The sequence below is a fragment of the Channa argus genome, chromosome 4, assembly GCF_033026475.1.
Source record: "Channa argus isolate prfri chromosome 4, Channa argus male v1.0, whole genome shotgun sequence".
In the NCBI taxonomy this organism is placed as follows: domain Eukaryota; kingdom Metazoa; phylum Chordata; class Actinopteri; order Anabantiformes; family Channidae; genus Channa; species Channa argus.
Genome location: NC_090200.1, coordinates 1,859,434 through 1,884,784, shown reverse-complemented (window position 1 = coordinate 1,884,784; position 25,351 = coordinate 1,859,434). Strand labels below are relative to the sequence as shown.

Genomic DNA, 25,351 nt, shown 5'->3' with positions numbered 1-25,351 from the left:
ATGTTCAGGTCTCCCATGACGATGAGAGGAGTGCCATCTTCCAGGAAGTGGGACAGCAACATGTCCAGTTCATTGCAGAAGTTCCCCAGCTGGCCCGGTGGTCGATATATCACAATCACCTGGACTGCAAACGGTGCTGTGATCCTAACGGCATGATATTCCAGAGAAGACAGATTGCCGAGTGGTGCTGTGGAGGAAAACTTCCAGGTGTCATTGATGAGAAGTCCGGTCCCACCCCCCGACCTGATGAGCGAGGAGTGTGAGAGAATGAAAAATTGACAGTTACATCATCAATACACTTGTTGATGTAGGCACTGACAGTCTCTGAGTACTCTTGGAGGTCTGTGGTGTTATTGTATGTGGCAGCCTGCTTAAACATATTCCAGTCAGTGGAGTCAAAACAGTCCTGAAGAGCCTCTGACGACCCTTCCGGCCAAACCTGTATCTGTACATTCTCTGTCAGCATGCACACATGGACATTACATGGCTCTCAGACACACACTCTTTGATTCTTCTGTTCTAATGGAGGCTTGTATGTAGGGATGGACATTCAGCAAAGACTAAAGGAACTGGAGCAGAGTCCAAGAGGAGCAGCTTTACAGACACTGCAAGAAAAAGTTTTAGTCTCATTTGTTGGTTTTATTTAATCAAATTGTTGTAAATTAATCACAAATGACACAAAAAGTGGAAAAATATTATATTTGGCTCTTCTTCCATAGTTTGAGCGACCTGTCATTTCCAGTGTAGGTTAAACTAAAAACATCAGAAACTCTTCAGTCTGTACTTGTCATGTGAAAATATCTATATGTAATATATCCACAAAGACAGAAGACAGAAGACACAGTGGAAGGTCACATCTGTACTTAGAAGTCCTCCATGAAAGACAGACCTGTCACTGCTCCTGAATTAGCTGCATTGTTGAATAAAACGAGAGAAACCGGTGAGCACAGACACTGGCCTCATGGGCAGAGACGCTAAGAAAAACCCACTAAGTTTGTCAAGTCAGAAGAATAAATTGCAGTGGGTCAAGATGTTCATGGAGTCTGTGTGCTTGTAATTGTTTGCTACTGTTACGGTCCAGGCCATATGTGTTTTTTTTATTTTGTTGTTCTTATAGGTGCCCTGCCTGATTGGCCGGATTGGGGGGCAGTACAGGAAGCTGATTGGTCCATCCTACACTTCCTGGAGTTTTAAAAGTACGGTTCCCAACAGCTAGCGAGGCTCTTTCTGGCAGCAGCACCTGTTTGCTGTTCTTGGTTTCCAAACCTTATTTAGCATTTTTGAATTGTTAGGTTTTGTGCCGTGGTTTTGTTTATAAATTGTATATTTTGTAAATAGTATTAAATCTGTAGGGGTGAACTGCCATTTTCTTTTGATTGTTTTCACATTAGGGAGTTCGGGTTAGCGACTGTCTTTTGGTTTGTTTATTTCTATCAGGCTAGCTAGCACTTTCTGTGGGAAATAGCTTATTTTGTTTATTATGTTGGCCTTGGTTCGCCCTGAGTTGTAGTGTCATGTTTTGTTTGACACTTTCTTTCGTTTAAAATAAATATCATTCTGTTGGAACATCTCGATCCTGGATTTTGGTTTGGGGACCGGAGAGGGAACATCCTAATTTATCTTTGTATGTTGCAGCCTGACCCCCTAGACAGGGGCGTAACAGCTACTTAGAGCCAAACCACAAGTGTTTAAATGTTATTTTCATATGTTACAGAAAACCCTTCATTAAATGTGAAGCAGGAGTTTGAGCCTAGAGACGTCGTTATGTGCACAGACACAAATAATTATAAAATGGGGTTAGCAGGAAGCTTGCTCCCCACTTTGTTGGTCCTTTCCACGTCACCAAGGTCATTAACCTTGTGGCCGTCAAGCTGCGACTACCCAGGCCACTTAGGATCCATCCCACGTTCCATGTGTCTAAGGTCAAACCAGCCCTCACCAGCCAACAGATCGTCTGCTTTCTCAAACGGACTTTTCAGATTTCATCAAAATCATCATCTACGGTTCCAAGCTAGGTTTTTGACCTGACTCTGCTGCTACTTTGTTTTTGTGAGTAACCGCTTCCTATTGAGTCTCTCTTGCCGATCGCATGTATGACTAAGGATTATGAGAATTGTTATCGACCCATGAAGAATCAGCATTATGATGAACTTTTGTAACCACGTCATTAGAAGAAGAGGATTTATCAGGCTATGTCTACACTTTGATCAGGCCATGCACACGTATGTTTTACTAAGCCGTGTGATTGTCTGTCTACCACTTTTTATGGAGCCTGTGCCAAGAGATTTTGGAGTTTGGAGTATCACTAAAGGGATTTTGGAATTTGGATATCATGTCACCAAAGGGATTTAGGAGTTTTTGTTGTTATATCACAAAAGGGGAATTTGGAGTTCTCTCCATGATAGGGATTGGAGATTCACCAAGGCTACATTCCACTCACTCACCACCAAGCCTGCCTCTGTGTTACGGTTCCAGACCACTACATCTTCCCCAGTGGACCGTCCTCCCACCATTTCCCTCCCCTTTATTCTAGTCTCTCATCTTCGCTGCATCTCAAGAATATCTACACTGCCAGGACCATACTCCACTCTTCCCCATGAGAACCTTGCTTCTCCTCTAGACTCCGCTTGTCGCCCCACTCACTCTAACTGGACTTCACCACCACCTAGCGAGTCGGAAGACTTACTACATCTCCACCCTGTTTTGCCAGCTATTATATTTTATAATAAACTTTATTTAAGCTGAGCAGTTGTGTAAAGCACCTTAATGCAACCGCAAGGGGGCACAAGCCAGTGTCTTCTTGTGCCAGTCCCAAGTCTGGATAAATGCAGAGGGTTGTGGCAGGAAGGGCATCTGACGTAAAACACATGCCAAAATAAACATGTGAATCGTGACAATGACTTCCATACCGGATCGGTCGGGGCCCGGGTTAACAACGACCGCCACCGGTGCTGTTGACCTACAGGGTACCGGTGGAAATTGGACTACTGGTGGTCGAAGACGAAGAAGAAGAGGAGGAAGGTGTGTTCGTAGGCAGAGAGAGAAGAGGAAAGATAAGAATGTAGGACTAACAGTAGGGACTTTGAATGTTGGTACTATGACAGGGAAGGTTAGAGAGTTGATCGACATGATGCAGAGAAGGAAGGTGGATATACTGTGTGTCCAGGAGACCAGGTGGAAAGGTAGCAAGGCTAGAAGCTTAGGAGCAGGGTTCAAGTTGTTCTACCATGGGTCAGATAGGAGGAGAAATGGAGTAGCAGTTATCCTGAAAGAGGAGTTTGTGAGGAACGTTCTAGAGGTGAAAAGAGTATCAGACAGGTTGATGAGTCTGAAGATGGAAGTTGAAGGGGTGATGTTCAATGTTGTTAGTGGTTGTGAACCACAGGTAGGATGTGAGTTAGAAGAGAAGGAGAAATTCTGGAGTGAGTTAGATGAAGTGATGCAGAGCATCTCCAGAGGTGAGAGAGTGGTGATTGGGGCAGATTTCAATGGACATGTAGGTGAAGGGAACAGAGGTGATGAGAATGTGATGGACTGGTTTGGTCTTCAGGACAGGAAAACAGAAGGACAGATGGTGGTAGAGTTTGCAAAGAGGATGGAAATGGCTGTAGTAAACACTTTCTTCAAGAAGAGGCAGGAACATAGGGTGACGTACAAGAGCGGAGGTAGAAGCAGTATTTGCTTTGAGGATGCTGATGGAGAAGTACAGAGAGGGTCAGAGGGAGTTGCATTGTGTCTTCGTAGATTTAGAGAAAGCGTATGACAGGGTGCAGAGAGAGGAGCTGTGGTATTGTATGAGAACGTCTGGAGCAGCAGAGAAATATGTTAGAGTGGTGCAGGACATGTATGAGAGCTGTAAGACAGTGGTGAGGTGCTGTAGGTGTGACAGAGGAGTTCAAGGTGGAGGTGGGTCTGCATCAAGGAGGGACAGTGAATATATCGGTAGAAGGATGCTGAGGTTGGAGCTGCCAGGCAGGAGGTCTAGAGGAAGAACAAAGAGGGGATTCATGGATGTAGTGAGGGAGGACATGAAGTTAGTTGGTGTGAGTGAAGAGGATGTAGAGGACAGAGTTAGATGGAGGCACATGATTCACTGTGACTCCTGAAAGGAAACAGCCCAAAGGAAAAGAAGAAGACTGTTTTTTATGGAATCTTTTCAGTAAACCAGGATCAGGCATAGTGTCAGTTCCTCTTTCCATGCTCTTATTTCAAAGACCTATTGTGTACTGACTGATATTAATGAGCTGATTTTTCGTCCTCCTCTCCATCTGAAGAAGCAGCCACATGCACTAATGACCATCCACTGTGTTTACTTGGATTAAATCAGGTGCAAAGAACAAACTAAAGCTCCAAGAGAAGCACAGAGCTTTACACTCATGTTACCTCCTTGTGAGGGGATTTCTGTGGGTCTGAAAGAGAAAGATTTTTAAGATTATTTTACTGAACCTGTTCCCAATCAATTTCACTCATTTTCTTTGGAACAATAAACAGGACTATATCAGGACAATGGACATAGTAAAAGCTGATTGACTTTAATGTTATGAGTGGGACTGTAAAACTAAAATGGTTAAAATCCTTTATCATGAACACGTCTGGAATATTGGTGCTATTAACTTTCTATTACAATGTGATTTTGATGCTGAAAAAAAATGCGTCCAAAATCACAGTCTAACGTCCCCAATGACGTCACATTATGGGGTTGACGCACGTCTCCACAGGAAGTGTCGCTTTCCACTGTCCGGAGTAATGACAGGTGGTTCACATCTTTAACACATCTATATATAAAAGCAGCAGTGAGGTCAGATAACGATAGATAACAACCCTACAGAGGAATCAGCAGGACAGAAGACGTGACTGAGTGCATGCTGGGAGGGAACCATCAGTCCTGGAGTCTCTACTGTTCTGGAACCAGTCACTCTGTTTCTCTCAACAGCAGAACAACAGATCTACCTGCTCCCTCCTCCTCTAACAGAGTAGGGTGTATCTGGACTGGTCCTCTGGCACTTTGTCCTGTGTTTCAGCTCTGTACTTTATTTTCCTCATCATTTTCTCACCTTCTGCCACTACAGGTTCGAGAGTTCAACAGCTTATAACATGTATTTTCCGCTGTGTGAGACATTTGACAGATACGTTTCCTCAAAGTTACAGTGAGCGACATTTTCCACGTTGTTTTAATAGAAATGTGCAGTAAATGTCCAGAGGTGCAGTGAAGCCTCCTGGGACACAGACTCATTGAGCAGCACTGGGAACCAACAGTTTGAACAAAGCTCGTCCTACTGTCCTACAATCAGAGAACGGCAACGATTTCTGCTGCATTAATACGTTGTTAGCTTCTTATTTATTCTGATTTCATAACTAATATTCAAACTACTATAAACTGTCAGTACATTTTAGATTCAGCATATTGTTTCCTCTGCAAGATTTATTACAGAATTAGCTGCATCTTCACTGATATTTCTACATACTGATGGATTTATGTGTGATCTTCTGTACATCAAGGACCAGGCACAGAAGCTGTGGGCTTCTTCTGATGTGCAACAGCAGCAGGTGGAAAAGCTGCATCACTGACACCTTCTGTACTGCTGTGAATAAACTTTAGAAACTCAGATTCCTCTTTTAGAAAAAGGTTCATTGAGTCAATGCAGCAGCAGATTTTGCAGATTGTTAAAACAGAATCTGATGAAGTAATAAGTGCTGATGTCAGTTTACCTGGTGAAGAAAAATCAAAGTTTGTTTGCAGCACAAAACTAAATTGAGTTGATCACAAATTGTTTTCTGCTTGAATCTGTAATTAATGAAACTTATGAACTGAACATTTTATTTGTACTTTCATGTTATCAACAGCATCAAGTTTAATAGTGTTTGTTTAAATCAGTAACTCAGAAAAATCACTTTCTTATTGCAGCACTGATGGACTTAAAGTACTTTTTACTACAGGTACTCGTTACTTTTTAGCAAAGTTTCTGCGGTTTCTGCTACTATTGAACGTTCTGAAAGCTCAGGATCATATGACTCATCATTAATTCGTTATTTGTGACATAAAGTCACTCAGATAATAAACTGTTTTCATCTGTTAAAGTATTATAGTGAAGAGAAACACAAAATAGTCAAATACAGAAATATCCTTTAGCTCTTCTATTTCATTTAAAATATCAAATAAAAAGTATATTTAAACTGAGATACTGTATCTTTGGAGGTAGAGCACCTGTCCATCAATACTGGGTTCAATTCCCAGCTCCTCCTGTAACATGTCCAAGTGTCTGTGAGCAAAACACTGAACCCAAACTTAGTTGTTCCTGGTGAGTGTAGACCAGCAGCACAGCAGCTGCCACATCAGTGTGTGTGTGTGTGTGTGTGTGTGTGTGTGTGTGTGTGTGTGTGTGTGTGTGTGTGTGTGTGTGTGTGTGTGTGTGAGAATGAGAAGCAGTGTAAAGTGCTTTTGGTACCAATGTGGAAGAAAAGCACAGACCATTTATTGCTGAACATACAAATGCATCAATGTTGAATCAACATTTCACCTTTTAAAAATAATTTTAAAATCATATGATTCCAACATTAATCCAAGAATATAAACATAATTTTTCCTCACAAAAAAATATAATTATGATCCCAACAGAACAATCTGTTAAATTATGTAAACAATCAAATACTTTTCACAATATCTCAATCAAAAATGTAAGTACATCAGTAGAAGAACTGACGGTATCGTAACAAATAGAGACGAGGATGACGAGGATCCTGCTGGAGTTTTCATCATTGTATAAAACTGTACTTTTAGAACTGACTGCCACAAACACAGTATTAGTAGAGTACTTGTACTACTGCAGTATTTTCTTGAGTTTCCTCTCTGATCATCACATCACTTCACTGACACTGATTCACCACATTTCAAACTGCTTCTGTTTCTTAAAGGGAGTTTTGTCCACAATGTTGTTGCTGAAGAGTCTAAAAAAACAGAACAAAAGTCACTGATACAAACTGAATAATATGTGGAACTGAGATAATTAATGATCAGTCTGTAAGTGAAGGAGTAGAAATGTCTCCATTAATCATATGATAATTAATGTTTGCTCACCTCACTGTGGTGATGGAGGAGTTGATGGAGACCAGCTGCAGTAACCTGACAGTCGAAGCATCACTGATCTTATTGTGACTCAGACTGTAACATGGACACAAACACAAAAGATTTACGTCATTAAAGTCAGAGGAGCTGATGTTATTGGTTATTAAGCGTCACATCCTGACTCCGCCTGTTGCTATGAGACAGATTTGATACATTATTACTTCACCACCACCTCAGCAGGAGCCAACACTGCATCCTATACAGGACAATGTACACACAAGTATGTTTACAGTGAGACTCACTCCAGGACGTGGACTTTGTGCAGATGTTTGATGAATGTGAGCAGCAGCTGGTCTGTGAGATCACAGTGACTCAGGTCCAGTTCTGTCAGTCCTTCAGAGAAGTCCAGCATCAGGTCCAGAGCTTCACAGACCCTCTGATCCAGTGTGGTGTGACTGAGGTCCAGCTCTCCATCCAGGGCTCTACACAGGGACTCTGCACGTCTCACTGAGTCCCTCTCACTGCTCACAGGGACCAGGGACACCAGCTGGAGGAGGACGGCTTTACTGGCTCTAAACAGGACAAACAGAGCAAAGAACAACTGTTAGGATGCAGAAACATTAAAGTGGTTCTGGTCATTTAATGTTCTTTCCCACCTGAGGTGGACTCTGTTTAGGACAGGAAACAGCCGGTCCAGTCCACTGTCCTCCACCTCACAGTCTCGCAGGTCCAGCTGTGTGTCCTGGCTGCTGTGTGTCAGGATGGTGGAGATGGACCTGCAGTCTGCAGCAGACAGACTCAGAGTCTCGGTCTGATCCTGATCTGGCAGCTCCACACAGGAGGAGCAGGAAAGATCCAACCCCTGCTGCAGAGACCTGATCAGACCTGATGCTGCCTCCTGCTGGACGTCAGTAGCAGCACAGCAGTGGATGAACCTCAGCAGCAGATTCCTGTCGACACTGGTGGAGACAGTGATGCATTAATGCAGAGATTATTGTTATTCAATGTTCATTCATTCTTATCAGCACTACATTAAACTGTCTGTTGGAGAGAACTGATACAGGTACAGGACTGAGAAACAAGCACTGATGTCTGACCTGAGGTGAGAAACTCTGTCCAGCGTGAAGACGATTCGCTGTATTTCCTCTGCTGGTATGGACGTCGACACAAGCTTCAGTGTAACTCTGTCACTGTGTCTCAGGGTGAAGATCAGAGCAGCACAGTCCACTGAGTCCAGCTCTCTGCAGGTCAGGCTGATCTCATGATCCAATGACCTCACTAAACTGGGTATGAGGTGACTGGCCTGAGTTTTATAGACCTGTCTGATGGCAGCCAGCACAAAGCTGGGACCGGGCCTGAAAACACAGAGCTCACAGTATTTACCAGGACACTTTAGCTTGTATCTGTTAAAAACTAATTCACCACCTTTTAAATCTGATCCGATCCAGAAAGGGCAGCAGTCGTGTGACGTTCTCCTGTAAGAACTGGTTCTTCCTCAGGTTCACAGTGAAGGTCTGAGCTGACGACTGCAGCACAAAGTGGAGAAGCTCCCAGTTCAGACAGTAGGAGGTCAGGTCTCCACCAACTTTACTGAAGGACGACCAGGCCAAGTCCTTGTCCTGGATTTCATGGAGGAGGACCAGTAGCTGCTGGAAAACCTCATCCCTCAGTCTGAAGGATAAATACATTTAGAATGAACTAATAATAATTATTTTCATCTTCATTCATCAGTGTGTTTATGAGGCTCAGAAAAGACATTTACTTGATAGTTAGAGGACCATCATGAAGCAGCAGTGGACAGAGACACTGAGCAGAAACACAGAATTCAGTCAGGTCTAAATGTCTGACTGTCCAGTGTCTCAGCAGAGACGCCAAACTACTGACAACCCTCAGTGATCCTCTTTGTGACTGCAGCGTCTTTGGAGCAAGACAAAGTTCTTCGATAGTCAACAGACAGACGACTCTTCCTCTTCTTATCCACTGAAACAGCAGCATGGCCATGTCATTGGACAGCCTGAAAGTCAAAGACACAGAATGATGTCTCTGCTAACTGGACATTTAAAAGATGTTACTGTAGGAACAGAAGCAGTGATTGTATGAACGTAGACCTCAGACTGTGTAGTTGTGTTGTACGTCTAAAGAGGTGAGCGGCTCCTCTAACCGACATCTTTCTGGGTGTCAGGATGAGATCCACCTTAGAGCCACAAACCCTGAGAACTCTCCCCACAGAGCAGCAGGTTTTCCTGGGTAAGTATCCTGTTAATGTCAGGGTGAAGCCCAGCAGCTGCAGCAGAGAGGCCAGCTGCTGGACCTCCTCTCTGGATCTGACACACATGGATGTACACACTCTCTGGAAGAAGTCTGGATCACAGCTGAAACACAACATTATGATGAACTGTGAAAGCAGCAAAGTACAAAAGTAAAACAGCAACTGCAACAGAAACCAGCTGGTGTAAAATGAATCGTCAGGTAAGACATTCAAGGCAAACACAAACCGAACATTCAAGGTAGAAGGTCAGTGTGTGATTCATTATCTGTGACACTATCACACTGATTATGAGCCGTTATTGAAATCTTTGACATAAACCATGTTCCATTTTAAATAAACAGTATTTCTGTGATGGAAAAGCTTTTAAAATACTTTTATGCTTATGTTTAGTTTAGTTGTAATCATGGAATGTGCTCACTGAGCTTGTGCAGGATGTTTTATGGGGATGTTGTGACACTTGGTTTCATATAGATGTTTTTGTTCTGATTGTCTGTAGAAGTGCTGTAGGTCAGCTACATGGTTGACTGTCCACACAGAGATGTCTCCACTTTACACCAAGTTCCTATGTGTTTAACGTATGTTGGAAAAGTTACCATAAAAGGAGAAAAGCTGGAGGCAGCAGCCTGGAGGGTAAAGCGTATTCTGCCCAGCAACAGAAGGATATAAATTCATGTTTGACATGTTAAGTCCTTAGAACTGCACTGGATGGAGACTTAAATCTTTTGGTGAACTTCTCTCTTGCAAGAAAATAAAACCCTTAAAAACATCCTGGATGTGGAAGCTTCTTTAGTGATTAGACTCAAGGTGTCTGTCACCAGTTATTGTCGAATTGTGCCACAACAATTTGTCACATAAATGTTTTAAACTGCAGTTTGGAGTAAGTGGGTTGGACCATGATGTACTGGAGTAAGACCAGGAGTTATTTTAGAACAAGACGCTTCATAGTTAAATCAGGTTCCATTTACCTGAGCTGTGAGATATAAGGCAGACACTGTAGGAAACTCCTCACTTCACTCTCTTCATCTGACCATCCTCTCAGCTTCACTGGTTTCTTCTCTGGTTGTAGTTTCAGCACTTCCAGGAGGATGGAGGTCTTTCTCTCTGAGAGGTTTATGGAGCAGATTCTAGGAGCTGACTGGAAAACTAACAGTAATGATGGAAGAACTCTCAGACCTGTTTTAGTCTCATAGTCCTTCACATGGGAGAACAGATCCAACAGGAAATCAGACTGATATTTTGTAATATTATAATAATCATCATCATCCTCATATTCCTCCTCCTTATCATCAAGATCAATGTATCTCTTATCGAAAGGGAATGTTTGATATGTGCAGACTGATGATAACAGCTCCAGTATCTTCTCTCCTGTCTGCTGTTCTCTCTCTGCTGCTGCACAGAACAGATTCACAAAGATCCTGAGTTCAACTGAGACGTTAAACCAGCGTCCGACACTGAAAAGAGAATCAAACATTTTGTTTCAATATCAACAGCAACAAAATTCATGTTAAACTGGTTTTACAGGTGTTTGTTCTAAAAGCCAACAAATACCTGCTAATGAGCAAAAAATGAAATGAAACATGAATCAGTGTAAAATTCAACAATAACAGGATAAATCATACATGGAGTTTTTACTTTTCCTCACTGAAATTCTTCTAAAATGTTGAAGGAACCACAAACATCAGGCTACAATGGTAAATCCTCAGTATTTTTATCAATTCATCTGCTTCAAAGCTCAAAATACTGGAGCAGAAGTTTAAACATCCATTATTCTGTAAAACTATCAAACTTCACACACTGATGTTGTAGCATAGTGAAGATTTGCAAAGATCTACTTTCACTTCCATGTGACGTGTAATTTCATTTCAGTGAAGCTACAGAAAAATAAAGTCATTCCAACATTCGACTAAGTTCCAGTCACTTTACTTTCTGTATCAGAGTCACAGGAGCCACTGAATAAGTGTTTGATCCAGCATCCATCAGTGATATTTGATCAGAAAAATTATAAAGTCAAAGTTCACCAATTTAGAAAAATGTTCTTAAGATGATTGATTGATGATGACAAAGAGATAAGAAACTACTTAACACAGCAGTTAATCACTGCTCCTGAGGAACAACTGAACTTCTAATCATCAACACTGTGCGATCGTCTCTGCTGCTTCACAATAACAACAGTTAATGTTCAGAACAAACTGGGAGCTTAGTGAAGTAAACATGTATCAATTAATGAGAGATGAGCAGTTCTCTGTAGGAAAGCTGCCTTTAGGTCCTACTGAACTCTGGGAAATGTAGGACATTAAAACTACACTCCATGATGTGATGTTTATGTGGACACATCAGCTGAACACATTTTAACTTTCAAACTAACAGTGAGGTGGTGTCGATGTGAGAACACAGCTCCACAAATGTTCACTACAATCATTTACCTGAGCTGTGAGATATAAGGCAGACACTGTAGGAAACTCCTCACTTCACTCTCTTCATCTGACCATCCTCTCAGCTCCACTGGTTTCTTCTGTGGTTGTAGTTTCAGCACTTCCACGAGGATGGAGGTCTTTCTCTCTGAGAGGTCTATGAACCAGACTGTAGGAGCTGACTGGAAAACTGACAGTAATGATGGAAGAACTCTCAGACCTGCTTTAGTCTCATAGTCCTTCACATGGGAGAACAGATCCAACAGGAAATCACACTGACGTTCTATAACATAATCATTAGTCTCATCATCCATGTCATCCTCATTAAAAGGGAATGTTTGATATGTGCAGACTGATGATAACAGCTCCAGTATCTTCTCTCCTGTCTGATGTTCTCTCTCTGCTGCTGGACAGAGCAGATTCACAAAGAACCTTGTTTCTTGTGAACGATTTGATGACTGAAGATCAAAACTGGAACAGTGAGAAAGAAACATTTTGTGAATATCTGATCTCAGCTACTAAAAAAACAAACACACACTATGAACAGATATTAGCTTGTAAATGTCCTGTATTAAATGAAATGTAATTGTACTTGGTGGATGAGTTTTACCAGACATGAACAATATATGAATATATTACAAAGCAAAACATCTAAAAGTCATTATCATGTCCAGTAGTTGTACAACAATTCCCATCATGCAATGCTTCATCCTGCTCTGGAGAAGACAGATGTGTAAACTACCATCACGTTGAACTACGTGTGAGTAGAGACACAAAATGATGATGATTCATACTGAAGGTGTCTGAACTCTTCATTTGTTGTTCACTGGTACAAATCTTATCATGGTCAGTAAAGTTCATTATAGTTAGAAACTAAGAGGCAGCTGAACATACTTCTCTTTGGTTTCAGTAACTGTTTTAAAGATACTATTATTTTGGATTCACATCATTCTCTGAATTACATTTGTGTTTCAACGTCATGTTTTTCTATTAGCAGGGCTGAATTCTTACATTTTTATTCTTCTTCACATTTCATTCTATCTTTGCTTTGTGTGTTTGGTCACTGATCTTCATGAAGACAAGTTACTGTCAGTGTATGTTTGATATTAGACTTTAGTGGAATAACATCAGTCTGAGAACACACACACACACACACACACACACACACACACACACACACAAACACACACACACACACACACCATTATAATGCTACAGTTGCTCAAGGTGAAGTTGACATTAACTACTTTAGAGTAGAAACTGTTGGGATGTTTAAATTTGACCCCTTTTTTATAAACTTATCAAACACAAATACAAAATATCAAACTACCAATTAAGTAAATTACTCTACTAATCTGACAAATCATTTCATTAGTAAGATGATGTTAGAACTTCTGCAACATAAAACATTTGCATAACTCACTGTAGAGTTAAATAATGCAACCGCAAGGCAAGTGTCTTCTTGTGCCAGTCCCAAGTCTGGATAAATGCAGAGGGTTGTGTCAGGAAGGGCATCTGACGTAAAACACATGCCAAATCAAACATGCGAATCGTGACTTTCAGACCGAAAATAACTCCCATACTGGATCGGTCGGGGCCCGGGTTAACAACGACCGCCACCGGTGCTGTTGACCTACAGGGTACCGGTGGAAATTGGACTACTGTTGGTCGAAGACGAAGAAGAAGAGGAGGAAGGTGTGTTCGTAGGCAGAGAGAGAAGAGTTAAGCTAAGAATGTAGGACTGACAGTAGGGACTTTGAATGTTGGGACTATGACAGGGAAGGACAGAGAGTTGATCGACATGATGCAGAGAAGGAAGGTGGACATACTGTGTGTCCAAGAGACCAGGTGGAAAGGTAGCAAGGCTAGAAGCTTAGGAGCAGGGTTCAAGTTGTTTTACCATGGGTCAGATAGGAAGAGAAATGGAGTAGCAGTTATCCTGAAAGAGGAGTTTGTGAGGAATGTTCTAGAGGTGAAAAGAGTATCAGACAGGTTGATGAGTCTGAAGCTGGAAGTTGAAGGGGTGATGTTCAATGTTGTGAGTGGTTATGCCCCACAGGTAGGATGTGAGTTAGAAGAGAAGGAGAAATTCTGGAGTGAGTTAGATGAAGTGATGCAGAGCATTTCCAGAGGTGAGAGAGTGGTGATTGGTGCAGATTTCAATGGACATGTAGGTGAAGGGAACAGAGGTGATGAGAATGTGATGGGCAGGTTTGGTCTTCAGGACAGGAACACAGAAGGACAGATGGTGGTAGACTTTGCAAAGAGGATGGAAATGGCTGTAGTAAACACTTTCTTTCAGAAGAGGCAGGAACATAGGGTGACGTATAAGAGCGGAGGTAGAAGCACTCAGGTGGACTACATCTTGTGTAGATGCTGTAATCTGAAAGAGATCAGTGACTGTAAAGTATTGGTAGGGGAGAGTGTAGCCAGACAACACAGGATGGTGGTGTGTAAAATGATGCTGGTGGTGAGGAAGATGAAGACGACAAAGGCAGAGCAGAGGATGAAGTGGTGGAAGTTGAAAAAGGAAGAATGTTGTGTAGTTTTCAGGGAGGAGCTGAGACAGACTCTGGGTGGTTTGGAGGTGCTTCCAGATGACTGGACTACTACAGCTAATTTGATCAGGGAGACAGGTAGGAGGGGACTCGGTGTGTCATCTGGAAAGAGGAAAGCGGACAAAGAGACTTGGTGGTGGAACGAGAAAGTTCAGGAGTGTACACAGAGAAAGAGGTTAGCTAAGAAGAAGTGGGACACTGAGAGGACTGAAGAGAGTAGACAGGAGTACAGGGAGATACAGCGTAAGGTGAAGGTAGAGGTGGCAAAGGTCAAACAAAGAGCATATGAGGACTTGTATGTTAGGTTGGACACTAAAGAGGCAGAGGTGGATTTGTACAGGTTGGCCAGACAAAGAGATAGAGATGGGAAGGATGTGCAGCAGGTTAGTGTGATTAAAGATAAGGATGGAAATGTATTGACAGGTGCCAGGAGTGTGATGGGAAGATGGAAGGAGAACTTTGAAGAGTTGATGAATGAGGAAAATGAAAGGGAACGAAGAGTAGAAGAGGTGACTGGTGTGGAGCAGGAAGTAGCAAAGATTAGTAAGAGTGAAGTGAGGAGGACGTTGAAGAGGATGAAGAGCGGAAAGGCAGTTGGTCCTGATGACAAACCTGTGGAGGTATGGAAGTGTCTAGGAGAGGTGGCAGTAGAGTTTCTGACTAGTTTGTTTAACAAGATCTTGGAGAGTGAGAGGATGCTGAGGACTGGAGGAGAAGTGTACTGGTGCCAATTTTTAAGAACAAGGGAGATGTGCAGAGCTGTGGCAACTACAGAGGAATAAAGCTGATGAGCCAAACAATGAAGTTGTGGGAAAGAGAAGTGGAAGCTCGGCTAAGGGCAGAGGTGAACATTTGTGAGCAGCAATATGGTTTCATACCTAGAAAGAGTCCAACAGATGCAGTATTTGCTTTGAGGATGTTGATGGAGAAGTACAGAGAAGGTCATAGGGAGTTGCATTGTGTCTTCGTAGATTTAGAAAAAGCGTATGACAGGGTGACGAGAGAGGAGCTGTGGTATTGTATGAGGACGTCTGGAGTGGCAGAGAAGTATGTTAGAGTGGTGCAGGACATGTATGAGAGCTGTAAGACAGTGGTGAGGTGCTGTAGGTGTGACAGAGGAGTTCAAGGTGGAGGTGGGTCTGCATCAAGGATCGGCTCTGAGCCCCTTCTTGTTTGCTCTGGTGATGGACAGGCTGACAGATGAGGTTAGACAAGAATCTCCATGGACTATGATTTTTGCAGATGACATTGTGATTTGTAGTGAGAGCAGAGAGCAGGTGGAGGAAAATCTAGAGAGGCGGAGGTCTGCTCTGGAAAACAAAGGAATGAAGCTTAGCCGCAGTAAGACAGAATACATGTGTGTCAATGAGAGGGACCCAGGTGGAACAGTGAGGTTACAGGGAGCAGAGGTGAAGAAGGTGAAGGGCTTTAAGTACTTAGGGTCAACGGTTCAGAGCAACGGTGAGTGTGGAAAAGAGGTGAAGAGACGAGTGCAGGCAGGTTGGAACGGGTAGAGAAAAGTGTCAGGTGTGTTGTGTGATAAAAGAGTATCAGCGAGAATGAAAGGAAAGATGTTCAAGACGGTGGTGAGACCAGCAATGTTGTTCGGCTTAGAGACTGTTGCACTGAAGAAAAGACAGGAGGCAGAGCTGGAGGTAGCAGAGCTTAAGATGTTGAGGTTCTCTTTGGGAGTGACGAGGATGGACAGGATCAGGAATGAGGACATCAGAGGGACAGCTCATGTTAGATGTTTAGGAGATAAAGTCAGAGAGACCAGATTGAGGTGGTTCGGACATGTTCAGAGAAGAAATTGTGAATATATTGGTAGAAGGATGCTGAGGTTGGAGCTGCCAGGCAGGAGGTCTAGAGGAAGACCAAAGAGGAGATTTATGGATGTAGTGAGAGAGGACATGAAGTTAGTTGGTGTGAGAGAAGAGGATGCAGAGGACAGAGTTAGATGGAGGCACATGATTCGCTGTGGGGACTCCTGAAAGGGAACAGCTGAAAGGAAAAGAAGAACTACTGTAGAGTTAAATCATGTTCCATTTACCTGAGCTGTGAGATATAAGGCAGACACTGTAGGAAACTCCTCACTTCACTCTCTTCATCTGACCATCCTGTCAGCTTCACTGGTTTCTTCTCTGGTTGTAGTTTCAGCACTTCCAGGAGGATGGAGGTCTTTCTCTCTGAGAGGTTTATGAACCAGACTGTAGGAGCTGACTGGAAAACTGACAGTAATGATGGAAGAACTCTCAGACCTGTTTTAGTCTCATAGTCCTTCACATGGGAGAACAGATCCAACAGGAAATGAGACTGGTATTCTGGATCTTTATCATTCCTGCATCTGTCATCAAAAGGGAATGTTTGATATGTGCAGACTGATGATAACAGCTCCAGTATCTTCTCTCCTGTCTGATGTTCTCTCTCTGCTGCTGCACAGAGCAGATTCACAAAGAACCTTGTTTCTTGTGAACGATTTGATGACTGAAGATCAAAACTGGAACAGTGAGAAAGAAACATTTTGTGAATATTTGATCTCAGCTACTAAAAAAACAAACACACACTATGAACAGATATTAGCTTGTAAATGTCCTGTATTAAATGAAATGTAATTGTACTTGGTGGATGAGTTTTACCAGACATGAACAATATATGAATATATTACAAAGCAAAACATCTAAAAGTCTTTATCATGTCCAGTAGTTGTACAACAATTCCCATCATGCAATGCTTCATCCTGCTCTGGAGAAGACAGATGTGTAAACTACCATCACGTTGAACTACATGTGTGAGTAGAGACACAAAATGATGATGATTCATACTGAAGGTGTCTGAACTCTTCATTTGTTGTTCACTGGTACAAATCTTATCATGGTCAGTAAAGTTCATTATAGTTAGAAACTAAGAGGCAGCTGAACATACTTCTCTTTGGTTTCATTAACTGTTTTAAACATACTATTATTTTGGATTCACATCATTCTCTGAATTACATTTGTGTTTCAACGTCATGTTTTTCTATTAGCAGGGCTGAATTCTTCCATTTTTATTCTTCTTCACATTTCATTCTATCTTTGCTTTGTGTGTTTGGTCACTGATCTTCATGAAGACAAGTTACTGTCAGTGTATGTTTTGTGTGAGAGAAATTTTCCTACAAAAGCAAAAAGCCTGTTCATGGTTTACCAAATGCTGCTTTCATACCTCAGCAGATCTTCTGTCTGCTCTGTCTTTAGACCAGAGCTTCATCAGGAAGCTGTCCCAGCAGGGAACACATAGACGATGAGTAGTCTCAGAGACTTGCTAATTAGATTCCTGTATGTTTGTCGCTAAGGTTGATTTGCATTGGTTATTCCTTTGTCCTTCTATGTGAATTCGGCTGATGAGCTTAGTGGTTAAAAAACACCATAACCTGTAAAACCTTGTCAATGTGATTGATCCACTCTGGAGTGTAGTTCTGTTCTGCTCTGCATGTTTCTGCCTCTTGCTGATTAAACTCACCATAACCAAGACTGTGAGCTGCCTTTTGTCTCCTCAACTTGACTTACAGCAAGTAACAACTGATTCCTCCCTGTGGTTGAGAAGCTGTCCTCCTGAGGAGCCACATGATCCAATCTAGGAGTGATATGGACCATAATAGCAGGGGAGAAGCACGAGCAGAACAGAAAAAGGTAAGAGAGCTCTATGAAAACTCCCTAACAGGCTGCATAGGTGACCAGACATTGTCATTGTAGATGAACTGTTGTGTTAAAGATTACTGTTGTATTCAGCGCAGTGAAATCTGAGTCACACGAGGAAAGATAGAGCTAAAGAACAGGGTACAAGAGAAATAGTACTGGCTACTAAAAGAAGTGAGCGTCTGGCCTGGCCACAGTTTACCAACTGAATTGTTACCATCATGTGGAGAAATTTACAGTTTTAATCAATTTACTGAATAGTGTCAATTGTGGTTTAAATAGAAAGCAGAGGACAGAGCAACACAAGTCTTTGTCCAAAATGTTCTAACACTGTAATCTGTCTCTGAGTTTCATAAGGTGATTCCAGGTCTGGACTCTGCTCCTCCACTCCCTCCCCCACCATGCTAGAGCCAACAGTGAATGGAGATGAGACTAAGCCAGAACTCCTCCATCAGCAGAAGCTCAACTACAGGACACACCACGTCCAGAGTCATGACCAACCAAAGAACTTGTGGCAAAGAACAAGAAATGGGACGTGGCAAAGGAAGAAGACGTTACTGTATCCAAGAAGTCTGTTTTCAGTGTGGTGAGAAAGGACACTGAACAGGGGACTGTTCTGGAGATATGCAAAAGACTGACTGGGTGGGAGAGTGGGGGGAGCAGACCCCAGATCATGCGACATCAATACAGGAGCATATGTCAGATCAGGTGACCTCCACCCACACACTCAAAAAGGAGCAGAATCCAGGTAGGACCTGCATAATTTTACAAAGCATTGTCATTCTGATAAGTAGCAGCTATTTCCAGACTTTTGCCGTTGAAAAATCATGATGTGATATTTAAGTTGATTCAGGAGCTACAAGCTCTATTCTGAAGACTGACTCATTCATTCTGAGGTAGATCATATCTCACAATAGGTGCTAGTGGAAAAACAACTTTGTTTCAGAAAGTTGCTCTGTTCCTCTCAAATGCAGATAGTTTATATACATTCACAATGTGCATATGATAATACTTATGTTACACAACAGCTTACAGACTTTACACGCACACACAGCACATATTCAGAAACTTTTAGGCATCATCAAACACTGCAAAGCACATAGGACACAATGTAGATAATGGGAGGTTGGACAAAGACTGTTGCTGTTGCCTCTGTCTCACTCTCCTCTACACAGGAAAAACTCTTTATGGGAAACACTCCACATGTCTGATTGGTGAACCCTTTGACCTGAGTTGGAAAATTTGGGAACATGGTTGCAGAGCATGTTGTTCCTGTTGGAAGTCCAACCACCAGCCTCAGATCCTAGGATGGAATACAGCAGGAAGGGTGATGTACATCGTACGCAATCAGTTGCACAAGCTTGTAGAATTGAGCTCATTTAAAGCCATAACACCGCACATGCTGTGCCCTTTACTATCATAGAAACTAGTTTACTACCAAAGCTCGAGCAAATTCCAAAATCTTTGGGCCATAAATATGGCGTATTTGTAAATGTATATGCATATGTGTAAAGCCTGTGTTCGAATCCTTGTTAACAGCAGGTGTAATAATTTCAGGTGAGAATTCTCTTGTGTGTGTTACCATATTTTTGGTAAAAAAGTAAGAGACCAAGCAAATGAGTGGTGCATTGTTCAAATTCACAGGAGGTGAATGCAGCCACACACCCCACAGCACCTTAAGTAAAAATCTACAAATCATTCTTTCTCTGGTACCAACAAATTTGACCAGTTTTTGTGTTTGCTACAGAACGTAGGTGATTTGCTAATTTGTATTTTGTATTTGTCAGTTTAAAGAAACATGCAAAAAATGTATATGGTGCAACTGTTAAAACATCTTGTTGACAATGGCCATGAAGTGATTCTTTCTAAACTGCAGTTTGCAGACTTGTTCTCTGTGTGAAGTTTAATCTTAATATTTTTGTTGTTGTTGTTTGCACTTTATGAAACCATGTGAACTCTTAAGAAAAAGTGTTGCTCAATACTCTAGTTGTTGAACAGAAAGACAGTTACATGCCTTCTTTATTATGCCAACCTCATTTGATTAGCTGTTCTGAGATGTTGCTTGAAAAGTCCAACATTGCTGTGAAAAGATGTTCTATATGTTGAACCCTGCTACTCTGCTGCCTGCAGAGGAGGATGGATCCTCATAACTGCACTGAGGTAATAGAAACCATCTGTACTTCCAGACCTGATATCACAAACACACTAATTCTGAATTCATAAGAGTTACGATGGCTTTGATTCTTAGTTTGCAGCTGCTACAGAAGGTTCATGATAAAACTACCCTCTAACTTGTCTGCACACGCTGGTGAGCTGAGAGCTCTTACTGAAACCTATAAACTATCCATTGATATGAATGTTTATGAATGAATGATTATTTAGACTGACTACATTTGTTGTTATTCAAACAGACAAAGGACTTTTACGTCATCAGACACAACACTAATTGCACATAGTTGTTGTTGCAGCTCTTTCGATCCTGTCCTGTCGCCTACACATTGGTAACAAAATGTGAAACACTACTACTACTACTCTCCTTTCGGCTTATCCCGTGAGTTCGGGGTCGCCACAGCGGATCATTGTCCGCATGTTGATTTGGCACAGTTTTTACGCCGGATGCCCTTCCTGACGCAACCCTCCCCAATTTCTACCGGGCTTGGACCGGCACTGCATCGCTGGGGAGGGGGAATGGGCTGTTAGGGGTTCAGGGTCTTGCCCAGGGACACTTTGACATATAGCCAGGGCCGGGGATCGAACCACTCACCCGTAAGCAACTGCCTTTACCAACTGAGCTATAGCCACCCCCCAACAAAATGTGAAACACTAACATTAACAAAAGAATCTTTCTACAGGTAATTCAACAGCAGATGCAGCTACAGAACCAGCAAACAAATGTTGTGGGACAAATGTTTCACCTTACACAACTTTCTCCTCACAGGAACTGAATCTACAGACCATGCAGTCACTAGCAAGTTGTATCTAGAAAACTTTGAGAAGACATTATGTGCACCACTGCAAAAAGGGACATGTATTGGTCCAGAGATAAACTTTATTTAGCTAATTCATATTTTCATTTGTATGCAAAGCTAGTTCATGGTAAAGATCACATTTGAAAAGAGGGATGTGTACATATTGTAACAGCTATTGCTACAGAAGGTTTATATACCAGGGTTCTTATCTGTGCAGCACACAATGCTCTGGTGCCATTAAATGCAAGGTCACCCCCCACCTGATGGGCTTTTCGAACATTGAATGATTGACTTAATTAAGCCCTGTCAGAAATAGAGACATTGCTTGACTATGGTTTGCATGTTTAGCAAGTGGGCTGAGGTTTATTTTCCTTTTTTCCCAAACAAGATGCATCTGCTGTGGTAAAAAGGCCCAAACACATGATCATTAGGTGAAGTATTCCAGAAGAAAGTTATTAGTGACAATGGTCCTGGGTTTACCATAAAGGTGTTGAATGATTTGTCAAGCTAATTTAGGTTATTTTTCAGTATTGCTGCCTTATCACCCCCAGAGTGCAGGTACGATGGAATGACCAAATTAACAAAATGTGGTGAAGTAACAGGTTTTAGCATAGTTCTTATCTTTTAACTATAGTGTAAACTCTCTCAGCTGTTTGTCCCCAGGTGAAAGCAGCCCTGTCTACTACCACTGCAAGAGGATCCTCATACCAGAACCGGAAAAGGAACTACACCCAGATGCACACTGACTCGACAAGCAGACAATCACCATGGAGGACGACCTACAAGCCACAGATGATCAAATTTGTCCTCTGAATTGTTCATCTCGGTGAGGGGGGAGAAGTGATGATTGGGCTCGAACCACACTTCAAGTTCGAACAATCTTCAAGAAAGGTGAATACAGGAAGGTGACAGAGGTGACATCTGCTGCCCAATGATGGAGAATCCCACACGGTAAGAGCACCCACTCAAACTGAAGGAGTGGAACCTGAAGATCAGATTGTGCACATTTATTCTCTTCACCACGGTTGCAGAAATCTTAAGGATGATTCATGAATTATAGCAGAATCAGACAATGTTAGTAAAGTTTGTCTGATTGACTGCATCAGCATTCGAGCCTCCAGACAGACGACCTGGGACACCAATGACATTTTATTCCAAAAATGCCATAGTGCAATATCCATCATTGTCTCCACACTAAGCCACATCAAGCCTGCACTGGGAGCTAAGTTTGTCTGCTTCAATCAGACCTATGGAAATGTGTCAGTAGGCATCACACCACTGAACTGCACAAAGACACATACCCTCTACCCACCACTTAAACCTGGACATTCACAGAGCTCTGAAGTTGCCAAGGAGATTATTGAAGATGGAGTTTATGGCAGACGCTGCAAAAGAGATGCTTTTAATGCAGGAATCAATCCCGTGCTGAATGTGTACTGGATGTGTGTCAGGCCAACTAGAGCTCTGCCAGCTAACTGGACAGGAGTGTGTGCCCTTGTCATGCTGGTCCAAGAAATACACGTACTCCCAGCAGCTGCCTCAGACATTGCATTGAATTTTGCATTGGACATTGCACTTTGGATCATTTAACACCAAAGTTTATATATTGATGACATCAGAGTACGATGGGATCCCAAATGAATACAAGATATTACAAGGCTCGTAACCAGATTACAGCGGGATTTGATTCCTCCTTTTGCTGGTGGTGCACGACCAACAAGAATGTTGATTGGAGCAACTACCTGTATTACAACCAACAGAGATTCATCAAACACACACATGATGCCATTGGAGGTACAGCTGAGCAGTTGGCAGCAACATCACAGATGACATGGGAGAACTGAACGGCAACTGACATGTTGCTTGTAGACAAGGGAGGAGTCTCCACCATGTTGAGACTAATGTTGCACCTTCATCCCAAACAACACAGCCTCAGATGAGTCTGTAACAAAGGAGCTGGATGGACTGAGGTCACTGTGACAAGAACTGATGCTTTCAGGGTGTTTTGTTTGATCGGCTGCTCGTGCGGTAAGCGTATTGCGTCACTTCCTGTTTCTGCACACTCTTGGGTTTCTACCGAAGGACTGTTTACTGATTAATTGAAGTGTTTACTTAAATAAGTGATTTCTTCACACAAGAATTAATACTTAGTCGTTACATACGCTTGTATTACACAAGCACCTGCTTTTGCAAAACATAACCAGCAACCAAAGTTTACAAATTCCACATTTCACTTATATTAGCTTCGCTAGCTTAGCAGTTAAACATTAGCAATGGCTTCTCTGTCTCCCTCTGTCTCTCCTTCTCTCACTTGCTCGGTGTGTCTCATGTTCAGTTTTTCCTCTGCCTCCTTTAGTGATAATGGTATATGTAATAAGTGTAAGGTTTTTGCAGCTTTGGAGGCGAGGCTCACGGAATTGGAAGCACGGCTCCGCACCATGGAAAACAACTCCGCTAGTCAGGCCCCGGTAGCTGGTGCGGGCCGACCTAGCGTAGCCCCTGCTAGCTGTCCCCCGGCAGTTCCCGAGCAGCCGGGAAGCCAGTCCGGCTGGGTGACGGTTCGTAAGAGATCTAATGCTAAACAGACGCCCGAGGTTCACCACCAGTCGGTTCATGTTTCTAATCGATTTTCCCCACTCAGCGACACACCCGCTGAGAAACCAACTCTGGTAATTGGCAGCTCCATAGTCAGAAACGTGAAGTTAGAGACTCCAGCGGCCGTAGTCAAATGTCTTCCTGGGGCCAGAGCGGGCGACATTGAATCATATTTGAAACTCCTGGCTAAGGATAAACGTAAATACAGTAAGATTATTATTCACGTGGGAGTTAATGACGCCCGATTACGCAAATCGGAGGTCACTAAAATGAATGTTGAATCGGTGTGTAACTTTGCAAAAACAATGTCGGACTCCGTAATTTTCTCTGGTCCCGTCAAATCTGACCAGTGACGACATGTACACCCGCATGTCGTCATTCAACCGCTGGCTGTCTAGGTGGTGTCCAGCAAACGATGTGGGCTACATAGACAATTGGAAACGTTTTTGGGGAAAACCTAGGCTGATTAGGAGAGATGGCAAATCTCTGTTAGTAAATGACTTAATAAGTGATCGTCAATTCGATTTATTTTGTCTCACTGAAACTTGGTTGTAGCAGGAAGAATATGTCAGTTTAAATGAGTCAACCCCCCCAGGTCATATTAATTATCATGTTCCTAGAAGCACAGGCCGAGGTGGAGGAGTAGCAGCAATCTTCCATTCTAGCTTATCAATAATTCCTAGACCTAAACATAGTTATGACTCATTTGAAAGCCTCACTCTTAGCCTTTCACACCCAAACTGGAAAACTCAACAACCACTATTATTTGTTATCATGTACCGTCCTCCAGTCCCTTATTCAGAGTTTTTGATTGAATTTTCTGATTTTCTATCTGATTTAGTGCTTAGTACAGATAAAGTCATTATAGTGGTGACTTTAACATCCATGTAGATGCTGACAGTAACTGCCTGAGCACTGCGTTTAATTCATTATTAGATTCAATTGGTTTTTCCCAAAATGTAAATAAACCCACTCACTGTTTCAGTCACACGTTAGACCTTGTCCTTACGTATGGAATTGAAACGGATAATTTAACCATATTTCCTCACAACTCTCTTCTGTCTGACCATTTTTTAATAACATTTGAATTTACAATAACAGACTATATAGCAGTTAGGGAAAAATTCCACTATAGCAGATGCTTAAGTGAAAAAGCTGTCAACAAATTTAAAGAAATTATTTCTTCATCATTTGCTTCACCATTTGTCAATACAATAAAAAGTAGTCTCCTTAATGTTACTCCTGCACAAGTAGATTATCTTGTTGACAATTCTGCAGCCTCACTACGTACAATACTCGATAGTGTTGCCCCTCTAAAAAAGAAGGCAGTGATCTCCATGGTATCGTTCACAAACACGCAACTTAAAACAGGAAACACGAAAGTTAGAAAGGAAGTGGCGTTTCAGAAATTTAGAAGAATCTCATTTAGCCTGGAAAAATAGTTTAAAAATGTACAAAAAAGCTCTCCATGATGCCAGAACAGCATATTATTCATCATTAATAGAAGAAAACAAGAACAACCCCCGGTTTCTGTTCAGCACTGTAGCCAGGCTGACTAAGAGCCATAGTTCTGTTGAGCCTACTATTCCCTTAACTCTGAGCAGCAATGACTTCATGACTTTCTTTATGAATAAAATTGTAGCTATTAGAGAAAGAATTCACCAGATCCTCCCCCCAAAAATTACAGATAGATCTTCATGTACAGCAGTGCTAGAATCATGGATAAGGCCCCAATCCCTGTTAGACTGCTTTTTACCCATAGATCTCTCTGAGCTAACTTCAATTATTACCTCATCTAAACCAACAACCTGTCTG

The 25,351-nt window shown here is 42.2% G+C and overlaps 2 protein-coding genes across 3 annotated transcripts in view; one reads left to right on the top strand and one right to left on the bottom strand.

The window, feature by feature from the left end:
• Positions 1-25,351, top strand: part of LOC137125463 (NACHT, LRR and PYD domains-containing protein 12-like) — a 382,261-nt gene that overhangs the window by 269,081 nt on the left and 87,829 nt on the right. The window lies entirely within an intron of this gene.
• LOC137125449 (uncharacterized) overlaps positions 6,423-25,351 on the bottom strand; it is a 69,598-nt gene continuing 50,669 nt past the window's right edge. Inside the window, exons 11-20 of the mRNA XM_067500911.1 lie at positions 11,756-12,214; positions 10,298-10,783; positions 9,172-9,435; positions 8,826-9,077; positions 8,486-8,734; positions 8,161-8,418; positions 7,720-8,022; positions 7,366-7,635; positions 7,076-7,159; positions 6,423-6,945 (exon numbers count right to left, since the gene is read on the bottom strand). Of these exons, the coding sequence (XP_067357012.1) occupies positions 6,879-6,945; positions 7,076-7,159; positions 7,366-7,635; positions 7,720-8,022; positions 8,161-8,418; positions 8,486-8,734; positions 8,826-9,077; positions 9,172-9,435; positions 10,298-10,783; positions 11,756-12,214 (2,692 nt within the window). The 3' untranslated portion in view covers positions 6,423-6,878. The remainder of the gene's footprint in view (positions 6,946-7,075; positions 7,160-7,365; positions 7,636-7,719; positions 8,023-8,160; positions 8,419-8,485; positions 8,735-8,825; positions 9,078-9,171; positions 9,436-10,297; positions 10,784-11,755; positions 12,215-25,351) is intronic.